The 26,711-nt window shown below is 34.8% G+C and overlaps 1 protein-coding gene and 1 pseudogene across 7 annotated transcripts; both read right to left on the minus strand.

Moving 5' to 3' along the window:
* Positions 1–1,585: 1,585 nt before the first annotated feature.
* LOC141718250 (uncharacterized) lies at positions 1,586–5,157 on the minus strand. 7 transcript variants are annotated; one of them, XR_012573950.1, is made up of 8 exons: positions 4,963–5,157; positions 4,758–4,825; positions 3,828–3,932; positions 2,916–3,083; positions 2,698–2,817; positions 2,498–2,620; positions 2,309–2,378; positions 1,586–2,069 (listed from the first exon to the last, which is right to left on the minus strand). XR_012573950.1 is itself a non-coding variant. In XM_074520633.1 (8 exons), the coding sequence occupies exons 5-8, from the start codon at positions 2,774–2,776 to the stop codon at positions 1,835–1,837; spliced, it is 483 nt and encodes a 160-aa protein (XP_074376734.1). In that variant the 5' UTR covers positions 2,777–2,817; positions 2,916–2,978; positions 3,828–3,932; positions 4,768–4,825; positions 4,963–5,157; the 3' UTR covers positions 1,586–1,834. The 7 variants fall into 7 exon arrangements, 4 of the variants coding, with proteins under 4 accessions (XP_074376734.1, XP_074376733.1, XP_074376732.1 ...); XM_074520633.1 differs by having other exon boundaries at positions 2,522–2,620; positions 2,916–2,978; positions 4,768–4,825; XM_074520632.1 differs by having other exon boundaries at positions 2,522–2,620; positions 4,768–4,825.
* A 96-nt stretch (positions 5,158–5,253) lies between these two features.
* Positions 5,254–19,226, minus strand: LOC141718731 (gamma-glutamylcyclotransferase 2-1-like; annotated as a pseudogene).
* Positions 19,227–26,711: the final 7,485 nt, after the last annotated feature.

Below are 26,711 nucleotides of genomic sequence, written 5' to 3' on the forward strand. Positions count from 1 at the left end.
CTACTATAAACACAGAGAACAAGTTCCGTTTTGTATTTAACCATAACCAGATAAAAAGATTAAAACAAATTACAAACTTATACAATTAATCCAGTGACCAGATAAAAAGATTAACTGACATTACAGAGATAGAAATCACAAAACATATTGAATGACTGTATAGCATATTTAAATAAAACATCTCAATAAATATTGACGTATATAAAGACACAATCAAGAACACATCTCAAAAATCAAAATTGTATAATTGTCATAAAGTTTAGGGTTTCAATACAACCATCCAACAATAATAAGCCAACCTCAATAATAGTAAAATTAATAAGGTTCATGAGAAGATTAGAGTACAATACAAATTGTAGAGAATGAGTAATTATCCATATGTTGTTGATGTTGAAATCTGCAAACATAAAGCCTTATTCTACTCTTCTTGACTTCTCATCTTGGTGGCTATGGATAAATATATCCTATCTCTAATAATAAAACCCTAGTTCTAAAAATTATTTTAATGTTTCAAGGAATATATAGAGCACTAGTACAAGAAAATAAGGCTAAATACATCTGCACAAATACAACCGGAGTCAATTTCAACCACTTTCGGTTGAATTTAAGGGCACACCTAAATTAAACCGCAAGCGGTCGTATATGACCGAATGAATACAACCGTATTTAAATGCAACCATACACGGAATTTAGTCGTGCTCCTAAATTCAACCGCACGCAGTTGAATTTAGCCGTACCAAAAAAATGGAGTGAATTTTCCCGCCAACGAATTTCTTTGACACTACTAAATTCAACCAATTTCTTTTCCCGCACTTTTAAAAAAATTAGTCGCTAAAGTAGGGGAAATTTCCCGCCTTTCTGAAATTAGAATTTCAATAATATTCAGTTTTATTTAGTACTTTCAGAATTATTTTAAAAAAAATTATTTGAAGGTTAGTAAATATTTTGAAAAAAAATTATGTATATGAGATAGAATAAAGTAGTTTGACGAGTACTTCTTACTAGTGTTTAGTCCCATTCTGATGTTCAATTTTTTTAAAAATATTTGTGAATGATCCAACCTTACAGATGTCATCAAGGCACTACACCAAAAATAACCTGTTGTAACCAAAAAAATGTTACAACAGGGCCCTTTTAATGTTACCAAAGGCCAAAAACAGTCTAAGGTAACATAAAATTTAAGTTAGTTTTTTCGGTGATAGCTTAGGGTACCTAATCAAACATAAACGTCGCCTACTGTAACATGGCCTTTTCTGTTACCCTAGGCCCCCAAGGTAACAAAAAACAATCCAAATGTAATGTAAAACGTATGTTACATTAGAGAGACACATAATTTTCAAAATGACGTGGAATGCTGACGTGACATGTTGAGGGGGCATGCAACGTGGCATGCTGATGTGACAGTGTGGACCCACATTGATGACATGGCATGTAGTGATGTGGCATGTGCGTCCCACTTTTTTGGTGTATTTTAAGAACCTATGGTAACACTTTTAGTAGCTAATGTAACATTTGTAAGAAAACTACTGAAACATTTTACATTGTCTACGGTAACAGTATATGAAGCTAATGTAACACTTTGAAAAATAAGAAATTGAAAATGTGCTATTGATATTTAAGCAACCCCAAATTCAATATAACATCCAAAACAGCAAACATCTAACAAACATCCTCCCAAAACATCCAACCATCCAACAACCATGCTACTAAAACATCCAACCCCCTACTAAAACATCCAACATCCAACAAAAGTTAAACTACATAAATAAAAGTTAAACTAGTTCACGACTTAATAGATAGCATTATACGCTTATAAACTTGAAAAACACTAGTACTAGAAGCTGTTGCGACCAGTTATTAGTGTACCATCATCGTTGTCACTTGCATCAATCACGCACAAGTCCTGGATGTCAATTCTTATATCCGGGTTGGCTTCCACAAGTCTTTTAAGAACAACTGACATTGCTTTGTTGTATAAGATGTAACCTAGAACATCACCATTTGATATAACATAATTGATACTACAGCCACAATCTGCAACTTCATTCCAGTTGGTAGGATCTCTTAGCCTATCAATTTACCAAATAAATGTAATATCATTTACCAACTTGGATAACAACAACTTATGTAAAATGAAAGGCAATGTTAACTTAATTGTCATTATGTCTCAAGCAACCAAGTTAGCAGTGTACTATACAATATGTCTCAAGCAACCAAGTAGCAGTGGACTGGATAGCAAAGAACATCGAAGACATATTAGAGAATAAATTTAAGAACTACTTGAGAAACTAAAAGGTATAACTCCCACCACACTGTTAGCATCCCTCCTTCCACAAAGCAGAAGAAGTCCATTTGAGCGTGCACTTGCAGTAACATACCTAATTTGAAGTAGCAGGGGCTGATAAGTATTCTGAAACAATAGTGATCATAAAAACAATACAATATTATTCAAGAAAGTAAACTTCACCCATGACAACAGAATTTTGAAAATATTTACATGGAACTTATTATGCTTTACCACCTTTATTGAAGCATACACTGGCAGAAGGTGTTTCAAGGTCACCACCTTTATTATTAAAATCAACACGACTGGGACTTTCAACAGGTAAATCTCCAGGACCTGATGACAATTGTACATATTATTAGCTTTCATAGACCATCCGTTAATCACACATGAAATATTAGTTATCAACTTACTTGAACCATCTTTTTTCTGAAGTGGCCCTGGCTCCATCCTATCATTTTTGGTAACTGGAGTTCCACAATCATCTTGCATACCATTTGCATTAGCACATTGGCGTTGGACAGGCAAGCCTCCTAAAGGTGATATCAAAAGTTACTATTTTGCTACAATAATAGTAGAGTAATGATCTGAAAAAATACAAACTGGCAAGATAGAAACTAGAGTTGCTCACTTGAATATTCTGAATCTGTTGGACACGGTTTGCCTATCTGGATATTAGAGTTGCTTACTTGATCTTCATTAAAATTAGCAGGAATTTCAACAATCGGCGTATCAGCATCTTTTGAAAGATAAATTTCATGAAAAGAAGAATCTCCTCTTGATACATTATTATCACATTCTGTAGCATTGCACAAAGTTTCATAGTAATAATAGACAACAACATAAAATAAATACAGCATATACATTTTAGTGAGCATAATTAGAATAACTCTTGCTCCGCAGCTCAGGTAAACATGAAAAACTATTTTTTCTCAAGAAGAACTGTCTTCATTGCACATCTTACAGATTAGCTTGATAATCAGGCATTTCGTTTCTTTCCTAACTATCATTTATATATAGCTATTATTTGAATTCCAGGAGGTACTCGGGTTCAAAAATTTAGGTTCACCATGAGAGAATTCTCCATTATCTAGATATAAATTGAACTTGACACACATCTATTACAGCTACACACACTCGCACACATATAAATGAAAGGTTTGTTGCCAATTAGTTAAAATTGCTGATGAAACTTTAGAATTCAATCAAAAATTAAAAAATCATATTTAGCAGTCCTATAAGACATAGTGCAGCATTTAGAGAAAGAGCCCATGGAAAGGGAAATATATCAGGGTGACATTAATGGACATGAATTCTCACACAACAAAAACACCAATATCCTAAAAAGTCAGAAACTAATATCAGACATACCAGAAGATAAGTTTAGACATCCAACACACTAAATTCAAAAGAGCAGAACTTTGATCAGATTATGTTAATGGATATAAGCTAAAGAGGCCTAATTACATAACTCGGTTCTATAAGAAATCAAAATCTCTAATATTACCAGTCATAAAATCGTAATAATTTGTCTACTTTTTACCTTCTCGCCAGTAGAGGTTGTTGCCTGTAGCTGACCATTTTTCTCATCCAAGCTCTTATATAACATATATATCTCATCTTCCATACTTGCTCTAATTTCCGCTTCCTGTAAAAATACAAAAACACCATTAAATCTCAATCACAAATGTCACACAGTAAAACAAATTCCAATAAAAGTTCTACATCACCAAAATTTCTTTGATTTCCAATGGTATCTACCAAATATGAACAAGAAACAAATTAACCGATTCACATGCACTACGCCATAGATTGGATTCCGCAACCCCAAGAAACAGTAAGTAAAGGCCAAAAAAGTGTTGCTAAAGGCCAAAAAAAGGCTATGGCGACTCTTTTTCGGGGTTGCAATTTTAGGCGTTGCCATAGAGTTTTTTTGAACCCCGGTGACACCCTATTGCAACCCTTATTTATCCGTTACAGAAACGTGCTATTGCAACACCAATGGGGTTGCAATAGGTCTTGAAAAGTGTTACAGTAGGGTTTGGGCTATCAGTACAATATTTGTGGGCCCCACAATGGGGCCCACATGTGGGGTATCGATGCAACCTTTTTGCAACGCTTTTTAATGTTTTTTGCAACGCTTTTTAGTGTTTTTTGCAACGATTTTTAGTGTGTTTAGCAATGTTTTTTAGTGATTATTAGCAACACTATAAAGACCTATTGCAACACTTTTATAAAAAAATGCAAGGAACTGTTTGTAAATTGGCATGCCCATTAATAAGATCATAGTCTTAAAACCAACACAATCAACCAATCCACCAACCATAACATAAATTATCACAAATCAACACAACTACCTTCACCATCACCGTACTACCTTCCTTGTACCACCAATTGTCTACCAACCATAAAACAAAAGCGAAAGTTTTAACAAGTTAAAGTTACACACTTCAAAATATAAATATCGTAGTACATGTTCTCACAGTTGACCGATATCGCCGAGAACTACCAAAGCTGCCCTGCCTCTCATCTCACCTTTCCCTACAATCATCATCAACCTTCAATCTTTATTCACTTGGTGGAATTAATTTTCCAAAAAAATGTAGAAAATTAATTTGGAGTTAGCAAATTAGATATATAATCAGGAAGTGAATTAGTATAAATAGAAAAGGGTAGACCTGGAATGGTTCAACTGCTGAATAAATGAGGAATTACAAATGTGTGTATTCAACAAATTGTGAGTGGGGTGCCAAGTTGTTGGACGGAGTTTCAGGCCTCATTAAAACAGGGAGTGATCGAGTAGTGAGGGACCTGCAAATTTAGGGTGAATATCCCCGGAAAATGAGCAGAAATTACAGGGCTGCTTTCATTTCAAGACTCCAAAAGAGACTCGAGGTTGTGAGGGCCTGTGACACTAGAACTTCCTTCCCACATTAGCTTGGACAATTGCTGGTTAGCCATTTCACTGGGATGAGCAGAGTCAAAAAATAAATACTCGCTTGCATTGTTGCATAGTTCATACTCTTTTATGTCTCTCATTCCACCGCAGCTATTAATGCCTCTGTATGGACCGCTGCCACAACATGCACTGTCCGCGGTCTTAAAACCTTGACATAGTAAAAATGACGTCAATTTAGGCCATAATAAAATTGTAACCACGGTAAATTTTAAAAATGTGATATCACATAGATTAGTTTCGGGGATACTATATTTCGATGGATTGATCATTCTGTCATTAAATGAAGTGTAAAAATCAAAAAAGGAATACGTAAACCCTTCCAAGTGCTTCTCTAACTTGTGTAAGTTTTCAGAAACTGCTTTATTGTGTTCTTGTACCAGTGTTGTTAAATCTTCTGTGAAGAAGTCTTCGCGGGTTGTTTTAATTTATGTTTTCTCCGCTTTCATGCTTGGCACACTACTAAAGGCTGGTATGGTAACAAAACTGAATTTCCTTCCCCTGGTCGTGTATATTGCCTGTCAATTATCAAGAAAGTTGAATACAGTTTTAAAGGTATTATAACAAGCTACAAATATTAAATTAAGTACATAGTTAAGCTAAGCACTTTAAGACAGAGGTCAAGTTTCCTATGATCATGCTCCTATGTTGTTCAGAGTCTCTCTTGGGGGTGCTTAAGTAATCATTAATCCCACTACTTATCATATAAACAGATTTGGAGACAAGGACCGAAGCTTGTTTATCTCCTAGTTGTGGCTTAAGTTGATTTGTCACATTCTTGAATTGATTCAACTGTGTGTTGAGGTTTATCACCTGTCAGAAGAAACATATTTATGCAGCTCAGCAAGTGTAAATGTTTTCACAGAAAGCAAAGACGTAGGCATGGCAGAAACGAGGGAGGCTGATTTAGAGCTTGCGGGGCTACTTAAGATAGACACAATTCCTGCAAGACAATAAAGATAGCAAAGTAGTATAACGTGATTTGTTTACATTTCCAAGTAAGTTTTTTTAAAGGATTTTCTGGAAGGTTAACAGTAGAGATACTGTTTAAACGGATCATATTTACTAACATATATACCTAGAAGTCTAGGACAATTATCTCCAATAAAATATCCAATAAGTCACATTGAAATGTATGTGGTGTTGACTGTTCAGTTCCATTTTACAACACAGACACGTTATGACTTTGCATATGAGAAAGTTCTATACTTAAACTTTTTTGTAGCTGGCCATGGGAAGTTAAATATAGTACTACGAGTTGATTATTGTAATGCATTACCACTCTGTCGCTTTCTATCTTTGTTGTGTTCATTTGTACTTCAAAGAACATTCAGATTTTATCTTGTATAGTACTTTGAAAATGTTGAATCATATTTAACAAAAGTAATAAACATACTAGAGCTCAGACGTCTTAGCACTGTTGTATGTAATGTATTTAACTTACTAACAACACTGTTCCAATGGGGAGGAATTTTGTACTCTACCAGCTGCAATAACCTGGTTCTTGTTAACATCAACAACAAGCGCATTTATCAGCTTTGACTGCACTTCAGGTGTTTTATTCTTCACACCTACCTACAGAAATAGCATAACATAATGTCATAAAACGCAAAACTATACTGTAGAATTATTAGCAACATATGGTTCCATTATATTAAACTCGGGATTTCCAAACGACTAAATCACAGGAGCAAACAACAGATACATAGTATGTATATTAGGTTTTTTTTGATCTACAATAGAATCCATATTTACAAACAACATATACACATTATTAAGCTCCAATTGTCAATCTTTCTAACACTCCCATACATAAGCAGCAACACTCAATCTGTTGTTTTTCGACTAAGAATGCATCAAATTCCTGAATTGGTTCCAACATCAGTTGAAGGATGTCAAGCTTGCACTATAAAATATAAATAAAACTCACAAATAAATCATTTAACTTACCATCTGTACCCTGGTCAATTGTAGGGTTCTTCTCGAGTAGTGCCTATTAAATAAAATATCAGATTAATACATAGAATGGTATGCTAAAAGCTTTTCATTTCAAGCAAACAGTAAGCATGCTTACTAATATCGAACAGAGCCTTTTCCAATGAGAAGATATAATATTTATTGTTACCACATGGACCATATGTTGTTGCAATTTGCCTGATGAGCACATATAAGAGGATTAGGCATCAATATATAGAGACACAGAGCATGTAAGGAAAGTCATAAACTCACCTTGCCATATCCTCTAATGGGACAGGCCCTAGGTAGTACTTGCCTTGAAGAACTCCATAATTGTCTTCTCGTCATACTCGCATTCTCTTCGCTCTAAATACTGAAAGAAGTAGCCTATTTAATCAAGTCTGAACACTGTGAAATTACGATCACAGTGTTCAAGTACTTGTAAGAAGAAATTGATTTACTACTTGAACACTGTAGTAAAGAGGCATTGAACAATGTCCCATTCATATATACAAGGAGGTTATATAGAATTCACAAATTTAGAATACTATATATCAAATTTGAAGAAAATTGATTAATATGTTCATAACTTGAATATGACATACCTCCATTGTAGTTCTCTCTTTCTCCGGACCACATCGAACACAATAAGCTGCACCCCACTGAAAGAAACTCAAGTCTTAAGCAAAATGGAATTAATATGGACTCATGGATCCTTCAGCATACTCCAATTTGCAATTTCTTGCAGGGTGCTCAGGCGTGCCTCTGTGATCAATGCAAGCTGAAATACACTAAACAAACATTAATACAGAAATCAAAATCGAAAAATCAATGCTACACTTACACAAATACTTACCAAGATAAAAAACACACTTGTACTTCCTAATATAACCAATCACTTTCTCATCATACTCAAATCCCGGGTTCCACGCCAAAGACCCATAGTGTACCTATATTTAGAAGGCTATTATTACACTTTTGTTTGCAACCCTAGTGTGAACGGTTGCGGAATCCAATCTATGGCGTAGTGATGCCTAGTCAACGTTTCTCGAACCAAAGATTGTTCCCGAGTAGGAAGTCTGCTCCGTACTAACGACACGATATTAGAATAAAGGGTAGGGTGCAAATGGTTCACATTTTAGACACTGTATTAAATAATGAAGCAATATGAACCGCAAAAGAGTCGTATGGTATAAACAATCCTCCAATGTATCAAACTTCATATTTTATTAAGTCGATAACAAAACTATATGTCATTAGACTTTCAAGTCTTTTATATAATAATTATCATCTGAAGAATCTTTTATATAATAATAACTTACAAAATGATGCAAGAAAGCCCCAAAGTCAAGAACACAAGAGAGATAGAGAGGGGGTGCGTGAGAGAGGGGGAGAGAGAGAAAGAAGAGAGAGATGAGAGAGAGAGAGAGAGTAGATGAAGTTTAAAGAAGGAAAGAATCTAGAATATGGCTGCCTCCGCCCATGTTGAAAGCAAATTTGCTTTCATCCTCTCCTGGATATCCCATGCTTGGAAGCTAGACGTCACCCGCGCTGACTCAAGGCACTTTAAGTCGCTATCTATCCGAAGAACCTAGGTGCCCTACCTATTTATTGCAAAGTAGCTGTCAGAGTCTTGTATGCTCTAAGTAGCTTATGTATGCTCCTAGCTCCCTTTCGGCTACAGAATGAGAGTTATAAGCAACTCAATGTACACTAAGCCCTAATTGAAGAACCCAATCCTCGACCGCAATTCAGTTGACCCCTAATTATAAAAGAAAATCCCTAATTACATAGTATAGAATAGTAATGGTGGACAGACAGGGAGACAAGATAGATTAGTGAGAGAGGGAGGGCATAGTCATGGTAGAGAAATGGATAGACGAGAGAGATTAGTGAAAGAGGGAAGGAAAGGAGAGAGAAAGTGGGTGAGTGTACTGAGATATGAGAAAAAGCATAGGGAGCGAGGGTGTGTGTACACAAAATTTTAAAAATGTCTGAAAATTTTGGCCGGCTGTTACCCAAAACTTATCCCGCTTGAGCCCATTTATTGCCCGAGCTTATGAATCCAATAATTCATGTATATGTATATTTTATTATTTTTGTAAATAAATTAAAATAATTTTTATAAAAGGTTAATTACTTATATGTATTTTAGTACTTTTATAACTCATATATTTATATTTTAATATTTTTATTTTAAAAACTTATATTTAATGCTCATATAAAAAATGAAAATTATACTATTTATACTATTTATTATTTCTAAATTTTTATTACTTTAAAATTCTTCTTTTTAAAATTTTAAATTTTATTATGTACAAAATTCATATAATATCAAAATTCATATATCATCAAGAATGTTTGTACTCTCCAAACATTCCTATATTTATATATTCATATTTCATTGCTTTATTAGTATTTTTATAATAAAAGGTTACAAAGTCATTTTAATAAAAAAATAACTACTTATATATAATTTACTACAAATATAATTCGTATATTTAAAATATTTCAAATTATATATTTTTAGAAGTTATATATGAGTGCTTATATTAACATTCTTAAATATTAATTTAAAGTAATATTTAAGCTTAAAGAATATTATATGGTGTAGTGAGGTCTATATATTTTAGTGATATGATAAATGTTTATAAAAAAATAAATGTATTTGGTTTGATATTTTAATAGTCATGTTAGGTCACACAGTGTATAACACAATCAAATCGAACTTTAATAACTCAAGTAACAGAAAACAAATTTTATTCAAAATAATAAACTCTGTTACAGTATGGAACTGTTTTCTCTCAGTGATGAACAAATATCACGAGAGCTGCTAGGGTTACAATGAATAATCTTCTCGATTGTGATAACACTTATAGTGTAAACCCTGTGTCTGTGTTTATATATATTACACAGTTACAAGATAATCGCTAATTGATATGGAATATAATTCTGCTTCCTAAAATATATCAATCAGATATCTTTTCTTCCTAGTATTCTATTCTTCATAGAATTCCATCTTCATGCATATCTCATCTTATGTTTTGTCTCGATCTTCTCTTCCTGTAAATCAGCTGATTTCCTTATCTGAACGTTTCCTTTAAGTCCTGATATTATCTTCTGATAAATATCTTCTGAACCTTAAGTACTGATGACTTAAGTTCTGACTTCAGTATAAGTGCTGATTTCAGTTAAGTACTGATTTGTCCTGTTTAAGTAAGATCTGTAAACTAAACATAAATCACATTAGTCGTGACATTATCAAATATATCTAACAATCTCCCTCAACTTGTAAATTAGCATAATATACAAGTTTAACAGATATTTGATGATGTCAAAAATATTAAGTACAAATGCATGAGAATTTGACTAGATAACTATAACTTACAGTCCTTAAAGCTTTACCAATCTTTAACTTCTGATAACAACTTCAGTCTGTATTCATATCAGAATTTAAGTAGTTGTAGATCTTGACTTGGCTTCATCTTCTGATCTCTCTGATGTCAGGAGTTGTTCTGAGATAGTTCTTCAACAAACATCTCTCAGCATATCTGAGTTCATCAATCATCCTCCTTTTAGCATCTTTAAGTTCTGCAGAATCTTCACCAGTTTAAAAGATTACAACCCTGAGATCATTAATCTTAGCTTTTTTTATGTCCTGATCCAGTCTGATCAAATATGCCTTGTCAGACTCAAGATTGAATTCCACAGCCTTGTAATCCAGAAAGGTAGTTATAATCTTAGCAGAGTTGGGCTTCATCTCAACAATATCACCCTTGTGATCTCTGTACTTTGGAAGATATGTGCTGTCAGACTTAACAGAATAAAGCTTTTTATGTTTCTGAATTTGACTCTTCAAAAAGTTTGCAGCACTTTCTGTTATTTTGTCATTCACTTGAAGTAAGAATAATACATGTTCCAGTTCTTCAAAATACTTCAGTGGAATGGCATTTTCCCTTATATGATAAACCCTACCATCTGTCATGAAGTACAACAAGATGTGTTCTTTCAAGTAGGTATGGTAAACCATTTGTACAGATTCTAGTTGATTCAATCTCTCAGGAGTTGCTCCAATACCTGGTTCACTTAAGGAAGTTGGATCATTGGTTGTGTTCTGTATTCTTCTTTCATCAGCACTTCCCAATCTAGTTTTATCTCTTGCTTCCTATCCAGTAACCACTCTTGCTTCAAAACCACTTTTAACAGTCTTCAAAGGTTGAGTCTGTTTGGCTTTAGTGAATCATGGTAAGAGTATCTTCGAAGGTTTAACATGAGCAATGTCAGAGGTTTCCTTTGATTTATCTTCTGATATTAAGTTAACTTGAGCTATGTCAGAGGTTACTTGCTTCTTTGAGATATCAGAACTAACTCTATCTTTACTCTGAACAACTTGAGCCATGTCAGAGGTTGTCTTAGAAATTTTTCTTGAAGTCAGAGCAAGATCAGCATCTTCAACAGTAATTTCTTCATCCACAGGAGGCACATAAACCTTGATAGGTTCACCAACTTTCTCTTTGCCCTTGGACCTTGGATCTATCTGTAATTGTGATTTAGCTTTGGTTGCTTCAGGATTTATCCTTTCTTTTATCACAATGCCTTTGAGTTTTGGAAGTTTCTTTTTACCAATAGAAGCTTCAGATTTAGATTTGACTCTTTCTGACTTAAGTCTAGCTTCTTCTTCCATTAGACTCTCCAAGTCCATTCCTGGATTTTCCTTAAGAAATAACTGTCTTGACTTTTCTTCATCAAGATCCAAAAGTTCATCAGAACTTATCCTTTTACCAGTAGCAGAAGTAATTCTTTTTCCAGCATCAGAACTTGTCCTGTGACTTGTAATTCCAGCTCTTCTTGATGAGAAACTTCTACCTTGACCATGATCTCCACCCATTCCAGAGTTTCCCTGGTCATCTTTTTCATCATCCTTCCCCTTCAGTGTCTTATCAGTTTTGCATTTGGACTTAATTGCTTTCTCCCCCTTTTTGGCATCAGCAGGTAACATAAGAGAGACAAGCAATTCCACTGAGGCTTGGATTTCATCGAGTTGAGATTGCTGAGAAGCTTGATTTTTCAAATATCATCAATCTGAGACTGTTGCTTCTCTTGGGTCTTCTCAATATAAGCAACTCTGTCAAAGGTAGGTTGAAAGAATTTTTTCTTTTCATTTTTCAGAACTGTTTCTTGCTTGAGTAATTCTTCCTGAATTTTATGTAACTCTTCATGAGTTGTTGAATGGAGACCTTGCAAATGTCTAGTACTCAATGCAGTGACTCGAAGTTGTGTCTTGAAATCATCATTAATTAACATTTCATCAGCTTTTGTCAAGTGCTCAGCAAGAATCTTTTCAGATGGAACAAAGGTAACTGAGTTCCATTCCTTAGTCCACTCCTGTCCTCTAGGAGTTTCACTCAAAAGCACTGGTGCTTCTCTTCGAGTAAACTTCTTGACTAACTCACTTTTGTGAACAGTTTGCTGAGGTGCATGTCCTGAAGGACCAGCTGCATCAGCATCTGCATTTATAGCAGTAACACCAGTAGGGTCAGTATTTGAAGCATCAGAACTAACAGAATCAGCATCTTCTGATAGAACAACAGTATGAGAAGCAATTGAGGCTTCAACATCATCCTCTAAGTGCTAATCTGGTTCCAAGTTCTGATCAACAGCCATATCCTGATGCTCACCTATATTTTGATCATCAACATCTAGATGCAGAGAAGGTGTAGTAGATAATTCTGGAGTTTGAGCAACATCAGTAATAGGTGTTGTTGATGGATGAATTGTTGTTGGAGCTTCTAAGTAGAGAACCTCAGGCACAACCAGGTTGTGAATATCAATTTCAACACTTGTTCCTGGGTCTACAGGAGATACAGTTTTATGTACAGGAGACACAGATGGTGTGTTTGCCTTGTCTGTAGCAGCTTCCTGAGTTGGGGACAATGAAGAAGGAGATGCAGTAGCTTCAGCGAATTTTGGTTCTTTTGAGATCAGAGATTCCTGATCTCCTTCCTTAGCTGCTGCTTCCTCATCATCTGAAGCTGGCCTTTTAGCTCTCTGTTTCTTGTATCTCTTTGAAGGTAGAGATTCCTTGGGAGGTTCAGCAGAAGCCATTCTTCTAAGCCTTTTGAGAAGCTTAGATCCCCCAATTCCAGAATCCTTCTGAGAAGGAACTTTCTCAGCTTCTTTAACAACAGGTTCTGATGCAGAAACCTGTTCCTCACTATCAGACTCATCTCTCAGAACAATCCTCCTTCTCTTCTGTGGTGTTTGAGGAACAGTCTTTGTCCTCTTGGGCTTGGAAGATGAAGGCTTCACAGTAGGTGCTGAGGATGAAGGTTGAGCTGTCTGTGAAGTTGTGAGATATGATTTGAGATATGTTCTGAGGGAGGGTTGAGGTATAGATGTATGAGTGGTATGTTCTGATGGTTGCTGTGGTGTTTGGGATGTGGTGGTGCGTTGTACATTAGGATAAACAGATCTATAGGTTTCAGGATCAGCATTTACCAAGATCTGTTTTACAGACTGAGGAATCTGTAAAGGTCTAACCACCTTTTTCTTAAGGTCAGCATTTACCAAGTCATTAAAGGCTCGTTTTGTAATTTTAAAGGGTGTATATAAAGAACTGGCTAGGTGAGGGGCATCAACACAGCAAAAAGTATATATAAGCTGACAGAATCTAGCAAAGTAAACTACATTTCTATCCTCTGTCATCATATCCCCTATGAAACCGATCACAACACTTGCAAAATCAAAATGAGTTTGGTTAATAATAGCATACCCGATGTGCTGACTCATTATTGAAATGACATCAAAGTTTGAACACTTATTCCCGAAGGCTTTAGTGATGCAGTCGAAGAAGAAGCTCCATTCCTTTCTGATATGTGCCCGTTTCAACTGTCCAAACTTAGCCAAACTCTTTTCATACCCCAAACTGTCCATTAACTCTTGTAGAGCTGATTCCTCCAATGTTGAAAAAGTACAGCCTTCTGGTAAATGTAAGGCCTTGCGAATTGTACCAGGAGTTACCACATGTTCAGAATCATCCACTTCAAAAACAATACTGGGAGTACCAGTTGCACCACCATTATCAAAATGCCCAGTCCGCCAAAATGTTAGAAATTGTTGGCTTGAAAAGACTGAAGGCTGGGTCAATGCATACCCAATTTCACTGTGTGCAAGAAGATCTTGCATAAAATGCAACTCGAACGAAGCTTCATCATGATTGAGAATTGCAGCATAGTTATTTGGAATGAACTTAGCTCCATCAATGATCAAATCTTTAGGTGCCATGAGAAGAACCGAAAATTAAGAGTGCCTATTAGGTGTTTGTTAAAATGTCTGTATGAAAAATCAACATCAGGAGATGAGAGAGAGTAAAAGCAAAGAAAGAGAGATAAAGTGTAAAAGTAAATAAAAGATTGTATAATCTTCTCTCTCTCTTACTTATACTTGGTAAAAAAAAATATAACCGTTGGACACCTGTCAGACATGCAGCAATAATGAATAGTTAATAGGCACGGGAAAACAGTAATCATGACTTATCACATGCAGGTTTTCAAGGAAAAATCGTTCCACTTACCCAGTAATCCCATTAATTGAGGTAAGTCAGTTTTAATTCAAAATTTAAATTGTTCCCACTTATTCAATTATTTTCACTGCAAAACCAATATTCTGAAAATAAATTTCAAGTGTGATGTAACACCCCCTTATTAAAATAGAAGGGAGATATTACTTAAAATCCAAAACCTGCAAACAGAGCGCTAATATATTTCTAACAATAATTAAACAGTCTAAAATCTCCAAAATAATATTAAATCTCCAAAATGTCTAAACCAAAAAAATATAAATGCTGAATTCTCTAAATAAACAATTAAGTCTACTAATGATAAAATTCTGAAATCCTAATCAACGAATTGGGGTAGCTCTCCATCACACAATCCCAGATTTCCCCTAAGCACCTGCCAGAAAAATAATACGGCATGAGCCAAACGCCCAGTACGGATTTGGAATATAATTTATAAAACAAGAGAATCAAAATAAATAATCTGCAGTTTACAATACAATAACAATTTTAAAAATAAGCAAGGCTGAAGCAACGAGGGGTTAGGATATTTCATACCGATATCAGAACAGATACAAATACACACATCATAGGGTACCTAATGCGTGCAACAGAATGGATAACGTGTACGGCATATACAACGTCACCATAAATCAAATCACAAATCAAACTCTGGGTGCACCCACGTATCCTGAACAAATATCAAATGCGCAAAAGCTCCTCCCAAGAGCTAACAGAAGGATACGCCGTGACCAATCACACTGTCACGGAAGTGTCATGTCACTGGTGCCGCAATGACATGGCTGTAGTACCCCTACAGCTGGTTAACTCGGTATACCCTATTTCACTCTAAGGGTTCAAATAAAATAATTTTCACAATTTTAAGAATCACTTGCAGCAGATATTTCAAATATTCTAAACAGATATTTAACAAACATAATAAAGCTCGCAAGATTAAATATTTAAAACTTCCAGAACAGATTTAAAATAATTTTCAGAGATCAAACGAATAAGAACGGAATGAATAAAAATATGAAGGGAAAGAATCAGATATATTTAATAATAAAAGGAGTAGCACTGAAAGAAAGGGGACGAAATCCGTACCTCATCTGATGGACCATTAAATCGGATTGTTGAAATACGATTGAAAGTGAACAACTTATACTAATTCGAATTTTAACAGCAGATAAGTTAAGGATTTGAAATAATGGTCAACTGGAGAAATAAAGTAGATTTAACAAGGATTCCAAAATGTTAAGATTCATCAAAAACGCACTGATAACGAATTAGTTATGAATTTTTGAAGTTCAGGTATCACAGCAGAAATTATTCAGGAACAGATTACAAAGAAGGCAAATTTAGACAATAAAGACAATCTGATCTCACTTCGACTATAACTAGACAATGAAAGAGAATTCTCAGAGGTTTCATAATTTATAAAGATCATAATTTTATGACGAATAATGAAGAAGATATGAATTTTTGAACATGAAACAACTATGCTGATAAGTATAAACAGACCAGAATATTTGTAAGGCAATTTAGGCAATTTAAAAAATTTAGATATATAATGGGTATACCATATAATGAAAGAGAATTTCATAAGCTTTCCAGATTGATATCATGAGTAATTTTCCGACATAAGATCGATTTATAACGAATTTTAGAAGGTATGAAAAACTGTTCACGTCATAAATCTGAAGGGTCACAAAGAATGGATATTTGCACATAGTTAGAGGCTGATTCCACAAAATATGTAAACATGGAAGTTGTAGGTATCGAAACAAGCTTTCCAGAAAATCAAGAATCAATGAATTCCGTGTACAAACGAATAAGTTATGGATTTTACAACAGATACGAGATGCTGATTTTATCACATACGAATTTCAGCACAAACAAATAAGAAGATGAACATGATATGATTATGAAGAAGAAAAGATCGATTCTCGTACCTTGATCAATCGAATAACACAAGAATAAACTTCTAAGATCTTCTTGTCTTCTCAAACCCTAGCCTCTAAGAGCGGCTCCAATTAAAAAGACATAGAATAGGACATAACTTGTATATATATATATTTATAGGCCCACAAGCCCACAATTAATAGAATCATATCCCTAATCTAATTAATAATATAATTACTAATTCTATTCCAAATCAAATTGTATTAAAAATTACTATTATTACTAATTCTAATCTATTTCTAACTAATACAAATATTAAATAGATAATAATTAAAATAAAAATACGGATATTACATATATACCCCCTTAAAAAGGATTCCGTCCCCGGAATCGAACGAAACTAAAACTCGTACCTGAATCGAAAAAATGCGGATATTTCTCACGAATAGATTCTTCTAATTCCCAAGTAGCCTCTCTTTCCGAATGATTTTTCCACAAAACTTTCACAAACGGAATGGTGTTCTTCCTCAAAACTCGCTCCTCTCGAGCTAAGATAGCCTCAGCTTCCTCCTCACAAGAAAGATCCTCTTTAATCTTATGTAATGGATACTGAACTACATGTAATGGATGATATTTGTAGCCCCTCAAAACCGACACATGAAACACATTATGCACATGAGATAGTTGTGGTGGCAACGCAACTCTATAAGATACTTCCCCTACTTTCTCCATAACGTCAAAAGGGCCAACATATCTCGGACTAAGCTTTCCCTTCATACCAAAACGCTTCACACCCTTACAAGGCGACACCTTTAAGAACACATGATCACCTGGCTCAAATCCCCCAAACTTCCTATGTTGGTCCGCGTAACTCTTTTGACGAGATCGAGCTTCCTTCAGACTCTCTTTAACTTTCTCTACCTTCTCATTAGTAATTCTAACTAACTCCGGCCCTTCGATGACTCTCTCACCAACCTCATCCCAACAAGATGGTGCCCTACACCTCCTACCATACAAAGCCTCAAATGGTGGCATACCAATACTCGCGGGCCAACTATTATTGTACGCAAACTCAACAAGATACAAATATTTATCCCAATCACCTGTCCACTCTAACGCGCAAGCCCTCAACATATCCTCCAATGTCTGAATCGTCCTCTCTGACTGTCCATCGGTCTGCGGATGATAAGCTGTACTGAAATTAAGCCTCGTACCCCAAGCTTGCTGGAATCCCTTCCAAAAACGCGATGTAAATCTCGTATCCCTGTCAGAAACTATCGACACCGGCACACCATGAAGTCTAACAATATCTCGCTGCAAAATCTCTGCCAACTCATGAACAGGAGTAGTCTCTTTAATAGGCAAGAAGTGAGCGGACTTAGTGAGTCTATCAACCACCACCCATATGACATCGTTCTTCTTGAAGGTCCTCGGCAAATGAGTTACAAAATCCATAGTAATGTTTTCCCACTTCCAAACTGGTATATCTAGCTGTTGCAACAATCCACTAGGCCTCTGATGGTCTATCTTCACTTGTTGACATGTAAGACATTTTCCCACAAATTCTGCTATATCTCCCTTCATTCCACTCCACCAAAAGTGCTTCTTCAAATCCCTATACATCTTGGTGGAACCTGGATGAATAGAAAATGAAGAACTATGAGCCTCCTTCAAAATTTCCTCACGAATCGTCGGGTCTGCGGGCACGCACAATTTACTACCCAACCACATCACACCCTCATCATCGAAATGAAATTGTGTTTGCTTTCCACCTGCCACCTTGGATCTAATAGCTTCCAAACCTGTATCACTCTTCTGAGCTTCCTTAACCCTTGAAACAAGATTCGGTTCCACTTTCAAATTTGCAATACTACCACTTGATCCTCTAACATACAACTCAACACCCAAGCGCTCCAAATCTGAAATAAGGTGCGGCTGAGTAATGAGAGATGCAACACTCCCCAAGTTCTTCCTACTAAGAGCGTCTGCCACTACATTCGCCTTCCCCGGATGGTACTGAATATTTGCATCATAATCCTTAAGAAGTTCAAGCCACCTCCGCTGCCTCATGTTAAGCTCCTTCTGAGTAAAGATGTATTTGAGACTCTTGTGATCAGTAAAGATGTCACAAGTCTCTCCATAAAGATAGTGTCTCCAGATCTTCAAAGCAAAGACCACTGCTGCTAACTCCAAGTCATGGGTAGGATAATTCACCTCATATGGTTTAAGCTGCCTAGAAGCGTAAGAAATCACTTTCCCATGTTGCATAAGAACACACCCCAATCATCTCTTAGAAGCATCACTATACACCTGAAAACCTCCACTCCCTGATGGCAACACAAGTATTGGAGCTGAGACCCTTGGTATACAATTTCTGGTTTATCTACATCCCCAAAGATCACCCTTTTTCCTTGACAATCAATTGTCGCACGATGTTCACTCAACCAATCCATGCCCAAAATAATGTCAAAGTCATGCATCTCCATCGGAAGCAAGTTAACCTTACAATTTCTATCTCCAACAGTTATCGGACACTCTCGATACACATCAGAAATAACAACAGAATTCCCCATCGGGGTAGAAATAGACATATGAGGATATAATAATGAAGGTGCAACGCCTAGATGACGAACAAACGATAAAGAGCATAATGAAACGAAATTAAATGGAACACCCATCCTATCATCTACCCAAACTCACGGGTCAACCTAAGTAGGTTTTCTACAAGAAAGAACCTAAGCTCTGATGCCATCTCTGTAACACCCCCTTATTAAAATAGAAGGGAGATATTACTTAAAATCCAAAACCTGCAAACAGAGCGCTAATATATTTCTAACAATAATTAAACAGTCTAAAATCTCCAAAATAATATTAAATCTCCAAAATGTCTAAACCAAAAAAATATAAATGCTGAATTCTCTAAATAAACAATTAAGTCTACTAATGATAAAATTCTGAAATCCTAATCAACGAATTGGGGTAGCTCTCCATCACACAATCCCAGATTTCCCCTAAGCACCTGCCAGAAAAATAATACGGCATGAGCCAAACGCCCAGTACGGATTTGGAATACAATTTATAAAACAAGAGAATTAAAATAAATAATCTGCAGTTTACAATACAATAACAATTTTAAAAATAAGCAAGGCTGAAGCAACGAGGGGTTAGGATATTTCATACCGATATCAGAACAGATACAAATACACACATCATAGGGTACCTAATGCGTGCAACAGAATGGATAACGTGTACGGCATATACAACGTCACCATAAATCAAATCACAAATCAAACTCTGGGTGCACCCACGTATCCTGAACAAATATCAAATGCGCAAAAGCTCCTCCCAAGAGCTAACAGAAGGATACGCCGTGACCAATCACACTGTCACGGAAGTGTCATGTCACTGGTGCCGCAATGACATGGCTGTAGTACCCCTACAGCTGGTTAACTCGGTATACCCTATTTCACTCTAAGGGTTCAAATAAAATAATTTTCACAATTTTAAGAATCACTTGCAGCAGATATTTCAAATATTCTAAACAGATATTTAACAAACATAATAAAGCTCGCAAGATTAAATATTTAAAACTTCCAGAACAGATTTAAAATAATTTTCAGAGATCAAACGAATAAGAACGGAATGAATAAAAATATGAAGGGAAAGAATCAGATATATTTAATAATAAAAGGAGTAGCACTGAAAGAAAGGGGACGAAATCCGTACCTCATCTGATGGACCATTAAATCGGATTGTTGAAATACGATTGAAAGTGAACAACTTATACTAATTCGAATTTTAACAGCAGATAAGTTAAGGATTTGAAATAATGGTCAACTGGAGAAATAAAGTAGATTTAACAAGGATTCCAAAATGTTAAGATTCATCAAAAACGCACTGATAACGAATTAGTTATGAATTTTTGAAGTTCAGGTATCACAGCAGAAATTATTCAGGAACAGATTACAAAGAAGGCAAATTTAGACAATAAAGACAATCTGATCTCACTTCGACTATAACTAGACAATGAAAGAGAATTCTCAGAGGTTTCATAATTTATAAAGATCATAATTTTATGACGAATAATGAAGAAGATATGAATTTTTGAACATGAAACAACTATGCTGATAAGTATAAACAGACCAGAATATTTGTAAGGCAATTTAGGCAATTTAAAAAATTTAGATATATAATGGGTATACCATATAATGAAAGAGAATTTCATAAGCTTTCCAGATTGATATCATGAGTAATTTTCCGACATAAGATCGATTTATAACGAATTTTAGAAGGTATGAAAAACTGTTCACGTCATAAATCTGAAGGGTCACAAAGAATGGATATTTGCACATAGTTAGAGGCTGATTCCACAAAATATGTAAACATGGAAGTTGTAGGTATCGAAACAAGCTTTCCAGAAAATCAAGAATTAATGAATTCCGTGTACAAACGAATAAGTTATGGATTTTACAACAGATACGAGATGCTGATTTTATCACATACGAATTTCAGCACAAACAAATAAGAAGATGAACATGATATGATTATGAAGAAGAAAAGATCGATTCTCGTACCTTGATCAATCGAATAACACAAGAATAAACTTCTAAGATCTTCTTGTCTTCTCAAACCCTAGCCTCTAAGAGCGGCTCCAATTAAAAAGACATAGAATAGGACATAACTTGTATATATATATATATTTATAGGCCCACAAGCCCACAATTAATAGAATCATATCCCTAATCTAATTAATAATATAATTACTAATTCTATTCCAAATCAAATTGTATTAAAAATTACTATTATTACTAATTCTAATCTATTTCTAACTAATACAAATATTAAATAGATAATAATTAAAATAAAAATACGGATATTACATGTGAGAATGACCAAAATAAATCAAGTAAACAAGTACTGATATTTTAAAGTCAGAACTTTATTTAGATCAATGATTAAAATGATCATCAGAACATAGATATATCATGATTTAACAGTGCATTTAAATGTGCAAACATCTCAGAGACAGAATCTTGCAAAAATAAGAAATTTCATTAATATATTAGGAGAATACATTTATGAAATTGAAATTTCATCAGAGAATTACAAGACTGTCCTAAGCTTCTAATCCGAACATCAACAGCCTTAGTCCTAGCTCAAGAAGCAGGGCAAGGCTGACGATGAAGAAAAACAGGAAGAAGAAAATAAGTTATTTCTTCTTCCTACTCTCTACAAAAAGAATAACGAGTCTGATGATTCGCTCTTGCTGGCGGAGAGCTTCCAGCCTTTCCTCCTCCAATCGCTCCAGATAGCGATGGTAGTCCATGTAAAAGAACATGAGGTGTGTGAGAACCTCCTGGGGAACTGAGTCCCAAATCTCATCAGGAATGACAGTCACGTGCCATTCCTGCTGCCATCCCTCACGGCTTAACTCCATGTTAAAGGTCTCATAGTTTAAAAACATATTGTAGTTAACCATGATGTTATGTATATGAGGGAAAAGAGAGTAAGGGTTTGAGGAAGGGAATAATGTTTAGCTGGAAGGAGGTGTTTGTTTATATAGGCAATAGAATTCCAGGAGACGCATGTATAATTTAATGCGGACAGGTAGAAATAATTCTACCCCGTCTCCCTAGACTGGGAAGACGAAAAATAGTCATTAGAAGTGTAAGACAGGGTTTAATGCGCACAAGAAACAAGTAAAAATTACTGTACATGTACGCGTTCTACTAACCCTAATTAGATTGACTGTTAATATTCTATCCAAACATATTCTGATTGAAAAGGAGACTGTTTCAAATTGTAACCATAAATAAGTCAAGTAAAGGATCAAAATTTAATATCAGAATTTAGACTTATATCAGAACTTAACAGTCATCAGAACATGATTTCTGAACTCGAAAAATGAATGCCTATCTCCGTAACTCTTCACCCAAATTCGGATATCGATTCTTCAGAACTTAATCATCAGAACGTTCAACAGAACCTGTCCTCAGAATTTATGCAATCTGACACATAAACTGTTCATCTACAACAACATGGATCATCACAGAAATTTTCATCATTCATATGGAGTGTTAGTGTGTGCATTAAGCTAAATATCAGACAAAGAGTAAAGTCTGATTCACTTCTGAACATCTTAGAAATAAGGCATAACTAAAACTTTACAGAAAATCTGTCATTATTCTGAAGCCTGCTATTAAATGAGTTCATGCTTGAGCCCTGTGGCGCCCTCCAAACCCGGGTCAGAAGTTTGGGGTCCACACACACCTTAATTATAACCTGCTTATAACAATAATAAAGATAATAATAATATATGCAGTGACCCTACTTACCAACCACCACGGACCGTAACAGGTTAAAGTATGCACATAAGCCAAACACACTAATATATTACAAACCGTTCAAATCCCAACTATTTCAAACTCAAACTGAGTATTAAACATTATTACAAACTTTTACAAAATTAAATTATCCCAAAAGAAGCCTACCAGCTCAGCTTTCTCAACCTGAACCCCTAGCTCTCGCGCTGGACTGGGGATCCTCGCTACCAACTGGTTCCTTTTTAACTGGAAAGAATATAAACAACATCGCACAAATGAGCTAACTAGCTCAGCAAGTCACAATGACAAAACTGAGAATAATGATCATCAGGTGAATATGATTATGATATCAAGTGAACAATGGATTATGATTTAGAATTGGATACTATACTTTTAATTTAAAAACCAAGGTTAGGCTGCTGATCAGTCACGCACTAACCCCGAGCAAGGCACACAGCATTGCTCTAACTACTGGATCCAAGGCACACATTGGCCTAACTTGACCATTATATGGTCTGACCACGAATCTGGTCCACAATTTTATAAAAAAACAATCCAATTCTAACATAATAACAGAATATACAATAATAAACAAGAACCGAAATCATTAACAACAATGGATGTTTAACAATGAAAGGGTTTCGATCCTTGTAAGGATTAATAAGGCAATTTAAAAGTTTGGATGCTGGGTAATGAAAGAATTGAATAACAAAGGAATCAACATTTCAGGGTTTCAAAGATTTGGGCTTTCAAAGCATAGGATACAATGATTGAATGTACAAGTAATTCAGTTCAGTGTTTGGGATTTTGTTTACATGTATTTGTGGAGTAATATCGTATACTTGAGACTTGTGTTTAGGTATACAACAATCAATGGTCTAGAAAGAATAAGGTTTATGGCTCAAGAACAATAACTGGAATCAGAGTTTAGGTTTCAGTGCTTCAAAGCACTTGCAATATCAATCTGACTATCAAATACTACAATATCTCGAGAAAGTTCAGAACACTTGCCTGATATTAGCTAACTACACTGCACTCGCTTCCAATCACAAGCGTCTTACTCCTCAACTATCTGTTTCCCTTTCCTACGTCTTGCCTCTTCTGCTCATATATCATAAGCATCTATCAATAATTTACTCATGGAATTCTATTCAACACATACTTCTATCTACCCTTCGTTTTACCCAAATCCGATTAACGGATTGAAAGTTATGCAATAATCAAGTAAACACCGAATATATAGACTGATAGTCAATTAACAAGTCATATATAGCACATAATACATCACGTAATCAATGATATATTATTTATAAAGAAGTCTCGGGTTATAAATAGGCTTTCTGGTATTTAAAATGATTTTTAAAACATTTTTCGGAATTAAAATGGGTCATTGGATCAATTTCGGGTTAATAAACAGGGTTCGGTTGGCCAATTCTGGTTCCAAAATAATTTTAGAATAATTATCGAGCTTTGGAAATAATTTAGAATAATATTTTAAAGCTCGAAACCATTTTTCAGAATTTTTAAATCATTTTTAAATAATTAAATCTAATTAAATAATTAATTAAAATCAATTAATAATTAATTAAATCAATTAATCAATTAATTTTCGAATTAATTGACCAATCAATCAATTAGAAATTAACTGGAATTAATTAACTAATTAATTTAGATTTATTTGTGAATTAAAAATAATTTTCAGAATTAAAATAATAATTTTTAGAATTTTCAGAAATTAAAAATGAATTTTTATAATAAAAATAAATAGGAAATATGATTTTTAAACATTTTTAAAACAGAAATCCAATTTTTGCAAAGTCTAGAAACTACAGGGACCAAACTGCATCGTTTTCAAAACTGCAGGGACCAAACTGCAATTTTGCAGTCCAGTCGCCGGAAAAAGTCGGGGATGGCCGGAGAACACGTTCCAGGGATGCTCAGGCCACTATCACCTCCAGATCACATCTACACAACACCAGGAACACAACCATGCAATCAATTCATCCTAACAATCCCTGAGTTGGCCGGAATTTGGCCGTGAAATTTTCCAGTTTTCGACGAACATCGGAAAACTTCAAAACACAACTCCCTTCTCTACAGACCTCGTTGGTTCATGAAACTTATACGACTAGATTGCAAATTTCACAGAGAACACAACCCACTATAACACAACATCAATCTATCACAGAATAAGAAACCCCCAAATTTCAATTAAGAACATTCATACAGGTTATAAACCCTAATTTTAAAATTCGAAAATCAAACTCAAATTTGAACATGTTATTGAACTCCAAATCAGACGTATGACATATGAAAATCATCAGGAAAACAAGCTCTACAACATGCAATCATCAAATCATACAAACAATCATCCGAACAAAAATTCATATTTTTAATAAAATAAATTCGAAAATAAATAAATTTTTAGAAAAATAACCTTGATTTCTGCAGGTGTGTGGATTACAGAATCTGGTAGAGCTCTTCAAGACCTTCAGATTGGTTACTCGAGCTTTCCAAACCGAATTCAATAACACCTCCAAATGCTTGTTTGATTGTTAGAACAGTTTTAGGAAATTAGGGTTTTTCTCTGAAAATTATATAATTATCTGTCTGCAAATGATTTTGATACGAAATAAATTACAGTAAAAGGCTATTTATAATTACGGAAAATTAGGATCCCGTTGGATCATTCCGGATATAAAACGGTACGTTTATTTATAAAAACTGATCCAAACGGTATCGGTTTTCGGGATAATTATCCAAATCAGTACAATTTGTACTGCGGTCTTGGTCTCAGCGCCTGGTTACACGTATTACGAAGTGATAATTGTGATAGTTTAATAAAAAGCTCCCGTTTATCGAAAATACGGGTTTTATTGATTTACCGAAACGAATATTATATCGAAAATATTGCGCCGGGACCCGCGTAGGACAAACCGTACGCCGGATCGAAAAAGTCGAAACATGGAATATGCTCGGAATATTACAATTAGGTTAGGAAGGAGTCCTCGAAAGAGTTTCGGGTTCCAAAAACGTAACAACGGTTGACGTCGGTTGGTTCCTGTTTTTATAAAATAGATTTTAATTACCCGGAAAAAGATTTTAGAAATTTCTGATGATTCTTATAAATCCATAAACCAACATAAAAATAATTAGGAAGATATGACAATTATCTATATTTTATTTTGGACATATAAAAATTAAAATACTCAATTAATATTATTTTTGAATAACCAAGTACAGATAACACTTTAACAACTAACTCACAGAATAGATACTGAACACACATAATAATTATATAATAGCAAAAATAATTACATGATATATCCCGGATATTACAAGCCCACCTTAACTGTTTTGTGCTAATTTTGTGCATCTTTTTAAATTCCATTTTATAGTGGCTTCTCAGTGTAAGTGAGTCACGACTACTTATCAGAATTTATGTTATTATCAGAGTATTTCTCCCGTAATCATAGAGTGTGAAAAGTCACCAAGAAAAATATTTATTTGCTTTTCTGATGCATTTTACTTAATACCAGCAATGCACTTGGGTCATCACTTCCACATTTTTACTCTAGATCTCAAAGGAGTACCTGATTTTTATTTCTTTTTGTTTTCCCTTTTCTTTTGATAAGAGAAGTTTATCAGCACTTAGTACATTCAACAGATTTACCAGCATCAGAACTTAACAGATGAGAAGCATTATTCTAGTTTTTGACTTAGTAATAAGATAGA

This window comes from Apium graveolens, chromosome 4 (genome assembly GCF_009905375.1).
Source record: "Apium graveolens cultivar Ventura chromosome 4, ASM990537v1, whole genome shotgun sequence".
Lineage (NCBI taxonomy): Eukaryota > Viridiplantae > Streptophyta > Magnoliopsida > Apiales > Apiaceae > Apium > Apium graveolens.

Coding starts and splice junctions, on each gene's coding strand:
- LOC141718250 (XM_074520633.1), bottom strand. CDS start 2,776: ATGCAAGATGATTGTGGAACTCCAGTTACCAAAAATGATAGGATGGAG. Junction 2,621..2,697: donor TCAGAAAAAAGATGGTTCAA/GTAAGTTGATAA, acceptor AATTGTCATCAG/GTCCTGGAGATTTACCTGTT. Junction 2,070..2,308: donor GGAGGGATGCTAACAGTGTG/GTGGGAGTTATA, acceptor GTAAATTGATAG/GCTAAGAGATCCTACCAACT.